General features: G+C 38.1%; 1 protein-coding gene across 1 annotated transcript in view; it reads right to left on the bottom strand.

The window, feature by feature from the left end:
- Nucleotides 1-6,616, bottom strand: part of ZYG11A (zyg-11 family member A, cell cycle regulator) — an 87,010-nt gene continuing 80,394 nt past the window's right edge. The window contains exon 15 of the mRNA XM_006879807.1: nucleotides 1-239. Coding sequence (XP_006879869.1) covers nucleotides 1-239 — 239 coding nt within the window. The remainder of the gene's footprint in view (nucleotides 240-6,616) is intronic.

Genomic DNA, 6,616 nt, shown 5'->3' with positions numbered 1-6,616 from the left:
TCAATGGCTTTCAGTACAGCAATCCAAATATGAAGGAAGGGGAAGCATTTCTGAAGGTTCTAAAGTTGAGGGCAGTTGACAGAAAGAGTGTTTCTGGTAATTCATGAAATGCATTCTGAAGTCATCTAGAATGGAAGTTGCAAACTGCAGCACTTGGGGGTCTGCCCTCTGATGTTCCTGGATGTCGGAAAGAAGTTGTAACCCTTCTTCTTCAACTAACATTTTGCAGTATTTGCTGGCTGTAAGAAAATCAAACAAACAATAACTGACATTTTAAAATATAACCAAATCATAATGTTAAATTTCTGAAAAAACAGTACAAAGGGTCAAGCCAAATAATGAGAAAATGAGTCAATTCCAGAGAAATATGTCAAAATATATGATTAACTTGTGGTGGGGCTTGTTGTTACCTGCCATGGAGTAAATTCTAACTCATGGTAACCCTATGTAAAGTAGAACTGCTCTATAGGGTTTTCAAGGCTATGACCTAAAGCAGATCATGAGGTCTGTCTTCCAAGGTGCATCTGGGGCAACTGGAATGACAAGCCTCCCAGAGACTCCACAGTGAGTTTAAAATTCACTACCATGAACGATATCCATGATATTCTGACTCACAGTGAGACTCCATTGGGTTTCCAAGATTGTTTCCTTCCAAGCTGCTTATGGTTTTGAACCACCAAAGACATGCAGTCTTTTGGTTAGTAATACAACATGCTATAGACTGTCCCCCCAGTATTCCAGTCAGTGAGCATATAAGGATAAATATTATAGTGGTTTACCTCCAGAAACACCATGCTTCAAGTATCTTTCCTCTGAGCTAAAAGGTTACAAATATTTATCCTTTATACACATTTATACACATTTCAGCTTCAGGCAGTATGTTAGATTAAATAACTTGAATAGATGAGTTGCTGAATAAAATATAGAAAATGGTCTTTAAATGCACAGTCAAGTATAGAGAGTAATTTCTCAGGACCCAGAAACAAAAGAGCTAAGAGCATAGAACAAACAGACTCATGTAAACTAACCAGCAGGGGTGGGTGGCAAAAGCTGAAAGAAAAGAATCTAGAGGTCAACTTGAGATATTCAAAATATGATCACACAGAGCAAAATTCCTCAAAAGGCGAGAATGGAGAGTGGATTAGACAAGGAAACATCTCTGGGCTCTGGATGTTTATGCATGATAGATGAAAATGTCTCCGGAAAAACTGGTAACCATAGGCTAAAGTGAATATAATAAAAAACCCCTCAGTTCCAACCAACTGGGATATTTGTATGGAAATGATGCTAAACTCAAGAAGACTCTACAAAACACAGTAAAAACAAGACTGTGATAAAACTTACTATTTTAATTTAAATTCATTAAAAACATCCACAATGTTGTGTATATTCCCACTTTCATTTTCCAGAACTTTTTAATAATCCCAAATATGAACTCTGTACCACTGAGTAATTCTCCCAACCTCTGCTAAAGTCTTTTCAATCTGTGTCTCTGTAAATATATTCCTGTTCTAGACCTCTTTAAAGCTATAAAGCAAAAACTCCACTCTGATGACTAAGGTACCCAAGCCTGACCCAAGCCATGCTCTTTACAATTTCATCCTATACATGTGAAGTCAAATTCTAAAAACTGAAGACAGAACTCATAGGTTCTAGCTATAATATGGGTGACGAATGTTAAATAAACTATGGGCTGAAAAAAGAATAAATTAATCTTAAAAGATATGGAATGACCCATGTAACTCATCTATCCAGTTCATCCTAACTCAAGCCAAGTCAAATGAGTAAGAATGGCTAAATCTCTACTTAGTTCAATGACACTGAACTGGTTACGGCTGAACTCATTCACTAATTTAATTCACTTAATCATGAAACAAAATGTGACTAATATAAAAGTCAACTAAATTTAAATAAACAAAATGAAAACAAACAAAAATGATATAGAATGACAAAGTGAACTAACTCAGAAGACCATTACTGTAGAACTAGTGTGAGGATCCAAGGAGGGAGGGGGGTTACTTAATCACAGGGTCACACAATTTGATGGGTGAAGGGAGGTGGGGGTCAAAGATCTGGTGTGAAAAGCAAAGTATACAAACTTTGTGAGTATACCAATATTTAAAAAAAAAAAAAAAAGATACAGAATGAGAATTAGAAGCAAGAAAGGCAAAAATTTGCAGACTTCTGAGATGAGAGACTGGGAAATCCAGTTCTCCTGAAGGGACATCAAAGAGACAAAGGAAGTAAGGCAGTTACAGACAATAATGACACCTTAAAAATTAAGATAAATTACTGAAGACAAAATTAAAACAGATTGAAGAAGGAAATGGGGGAAAGACTAGAGGTAGGTGAGAAGCAGTTCTGTGAACCCTATGTGAGCAGCTTCTGGGACTCTGCTCAGGGTCTATGAAGATCCTGGCCTGCATGGGGGAGAGAAAAAGGGAAAAACCTCATCTCCCCCTACTTGCTCATGACTTGACTGATCTGGATGGATAGGATTCCCCTGGACCTCCAGCCCCAACCCTCCTATGATGAGCAGGTTAGTGCTATTTTGGATCTGGTGCTGGAAAAGCTTGTGCAGAACAATGTACAAGAGTTCACAGGAAATACAAGTCAAACTGACTATAAAGTTAGCAGTCCTCCAGCACACAAACCATGGCTGATACCAGGCTCGCATCATACAGTTGCTCTCTCCTCCGCACAACACCATGATCCTACAACCCTAGAAACTAGCCAGCATTGACTGGCTTTGCTGAGGAACACCTGTGAAATGTCCAGGCCACACCAATCACTAGGCCTCCTACACAATGCATTGAACAACAGCCCAAGAGCCTCCAGTGATACACACTTGAAGTCCTGTGGCCACAGGTGAGCACGATGGACGTCAGTCTAGCAGCTGCCTAGCACTCTGCTCATCAGTGGCCCCATGACTCACCACCACACAAGCTAGCTGATTGCTTATAGGCACAGTGATTCAGAGACTGATTCATAGTCTCTAATTCACAGAGAGCCTCTAATTTATAATATCAGTGACTCAGTTAGCCGTCTACATACAGGTGCACTGGTTAAATAGCTTCATTAGCAATGGGAAAACAGTTCACCAGCCCCACCTATGGGCTATTCCTGCACTATACTCACTGTGGGCCCCAAGACAAGCAAGGGTACATCTCACTAGAGTAAGCAATAGCACATTCCTCCACCGATTAGCCACCAAGGGCAATGCACACACTAACAGATAATGAATTACACACCATTGGAGATCTCTGGCTATCTCACACACATAAGAATAAAGGTTAATAAAACTACAATTAACCATATCACCACAATGTCTCAGAAACCATAAAGAAACATTAAACAACCCACACTCCCTAAATTGTTGTAAACCCCCCCCCAAAAAAAGTGATCAAAACAGAGTTAATAGATTTCCCAGAGGAAGAAAGGCTAAAGCCATTTTCTTCAGGAGGAATTCATAAGAATGATGATCAAGTGTTTTCACAGTATGGAAGAAAAATTTTAAGCACTGAAGGACTCTATGTGGGGGTAGGAGCGTCAGAATCAGTGACTGGCTCAGGACAAGGTGGACTTCAGAGCTGCTGTACACAGAGTCACTATGAGTCACAGGCAATTCGATGGCACAGAACAACAACATGCAGAAAGCTAGAAGAATCTAAAAATTACATGTTAAAATCAATTTAATATTAAAAGTCATAGAAAACAAACTGTAATCTAGAATAAGAGGACCAATCTTTTAGAAGCTATCAACACTGACACTAGAGGAAATTAGGAAAGCCTATGAATTTTGTGTGAAACATGTATTATGGAATATACATGTGATTGGAATTCCAGACCAGTAAGAGAAAAAAAAATATATAGCATCAAGAAATTGTGGAAGATTTACTAGAAGAAAATTTTCCACATTATGGAAAAGCAAAATCAAAAAACACACACTAAAGAGGCCAAACAAACCTAAAACAGGGTAGATCCCAAAAGAAAACCACCAAGAGTTACCAAACAAATTTACCAAAATCAAATACAAGAATACTGAAAGAAGAAAACTGAAGAGTTTTCTTCAAAGAGCCAGTAAAATTAAGTTTTAATTTCTGAGCACAATCCATGCAAGCAAGAAGGCAATAGGAGTGAACAAAACTGAAAGAAAACAAATGCCATTGAGAATCCTGTACCCAGCAAACTCACTGTCCAACTTTCACATGCATAGGAAGTAAATGAAAACATCATGGCTTGGATAAGTGCATCTTAAGTCATGAAGCTTATGTCTTTGCTTTTTGACACTTTGAAGAGATTCTTGACAGACAGTGCAACATGTTTTTTTGATTTCTTGACTGCTGCTAACATAGTTGTTAATTGTGGATCCAAGTAAGATGAAATAGTTGACAACTTCAATCTTTTCTCCATTAATCATGACATTGCCTACTGGTCCAGTGGTGAGAATTTTTGTTTTACTGATGTTGAGATGTAATCTATACTGAAGGCTACAGTCTTTGATCTTTTGCAGCAAGCGTTTCATGTCTTCTTCAACAAGTGATGTTGCCTTAGTGCTACATTCTCCTTCACATAGTCTAGCTTCTCATAATATCTGCTCCGCATATTTTCCATATGTATGGAGAAAAATATATATCCCTGACTCAAAACAAAACTTTCCTGATTTTAAAGCATGCATTGTTCCTGTGTTATGTATGAACAAGAGTTTCTTGGTGGAGCTTCATGTGAGCACAATTAAGTGTTCTGGGTTCCCGTCCTTCTCAATGTTAGCCAAAATTTATGATTCACAAAGCCAAATCCCTCCCATAGTCATAAAAAAACAAATGTTTCTGGTATTCTCTGCTTTCAGCCAAGACTGACCTGATATCAGCAAAGCCATTCTTTGTGCCATGGACCTTTCTGAATCTAGTTTGAATTTCTGGCGGTTCCCTGTTGATGTACCGCATTAGCCAGTTTCGGATAATCTTCAGCAATATTTTACGTGCATGGGCTATTAATGATATTGTTTAATAATGTCCACATTATGTGTCAGATTACCTTTTATAGGAATGGTAATACATCTAGTTCTATTCCAGTCATTTGGCCAGGTCTGCTATTTTTCAAATTTCTTTGCATAGATTAGTGAGCACATCCAGTGCTGTAGCTCTTTGTTCATACTTATCAATTGGTATTCCCTCAATTTCTGGGCCTTATTTTTTGCCAATGCCTTCAATGCAACTTCAACATCTTTGTTTATTACCATAAGCTCTTGATCATATGCTACTTCCTGAAATGGTTCTGTGTCAACCAATTCTTTTTTGTTCAGTGATGAGTATCCCTTCAATTTTCTTTTGATGCTGCCTGTTAACACACAAGATTTTACCCATAGAAAACTTCACTTCTCCAACATGAGGCTAGAATTTATTTACTTCTTTCAGCTTGAGAAATGCTGAGCAAGTTTGTCCCTTGTAATTATCTAACTCCAGCTCTTTGGCATTTCATTATGATACTTTGCTTTATTCTACAGAACACATGTAGAGTAACAGAAAGGGAAACTGAGGTGGAGCTTTCAAGAATGGAAATACAAGGGAAGAGGAACAGCTGTAAGCAGACACTAGTGATTGGAACATACAATGTGAGAACCATGAATGTAGGAAAATTAGATATTGTTAAGGAAGAAATGGAACGCATAAATATTGACATACTAGGCGCTGGTGAGATGAGATGGACTAGCATGGGGCATTCTGAGTCAGATGATCATATGATATATTACTCTGGAGATGAAAAGGTGAGAAAAAAAATGGAGTTGCTTTAAGAAAGTGATTTCTAAAAAAAAAAAAAAAGAAAGTCATTTCTAGATCCATCTTGAAGTACAAATATTGTGACAGGATAATATCCATATGCATCCAAGGAAGGCCAGTGAATAACAGTATCATTAAGATATATGCACCAATAACCAGAGCCAAGGAAGAGGAAATAGAAGATTTTTATGAACTTTTACAGTCAGAGATCGATCGAACATGCAATCAAGATGCATTGATAATAATGGGTGACTGGAATGCAAAAGTTGGGAACAGAGAAGATTCAGTAGCTGGAAAACATAGACTCAGCGACAGAAATGGAGCTGGAGAGAGAATGACTGAATTTAGCACAATCAATGACTTATTCATTGCAAATACGTTTTTTAAGAGACATAAAAGCAGGTTATATACATGGATTTCACCTGATGGTATATATAGGAATCAGATCGATTACATCTGCGATAAGAACCACTGGAGAAGCTCAGTATCAGCTGTGAAAACTAGGCCAGGAGCTGATTGTGGAACAGACCACCACTCATATGCAAGTTAAAGCTTAAGCTGAGGAAAATTAAACGAAATCCATGGGAACCAAAATGTGACTTTGAGTCTATCCCACCTGAATCTCAGAACCATCTCAGAAACAGGTTTGAGGCCTTGAACACTAATGAGCAAAGACCAGATGAGTTGTGGGAGGATATCAAGGGAAGAGTGTAAACGGTCATTGCAAAGACAGAAGAGGAAGAGAAGACCAAAATGGATGTCAGGAAGAGACTCTGAAAATTGCACTGGAGCACAGAGAAGCCAAAGCACAAGGAAGAATTCAAGATACTAAAGAG

This window comes from Elephantulus edwardii, unplaced genomic scaffold (genome assembly GCF_000299155.1).
Source record: "Elephantulus edwardii isolate Elephantulus edwardi_28Jun2011 unplaced genomic scaffold, EleEdw1.0 scaffold00005, whole genome shotgun sequence".
NCBI classification, from domain to species: Eukaryota; Metazoa; Chordata; class Mammalia; order Macroscelidea; family Macroscelididae; genus Elephantulus; species Elephantulus edwardii.
Note: the sequence above shows the minus strand (reverse complement) of the source record. Positions and strands in the feature narration are given on the sequence as shown.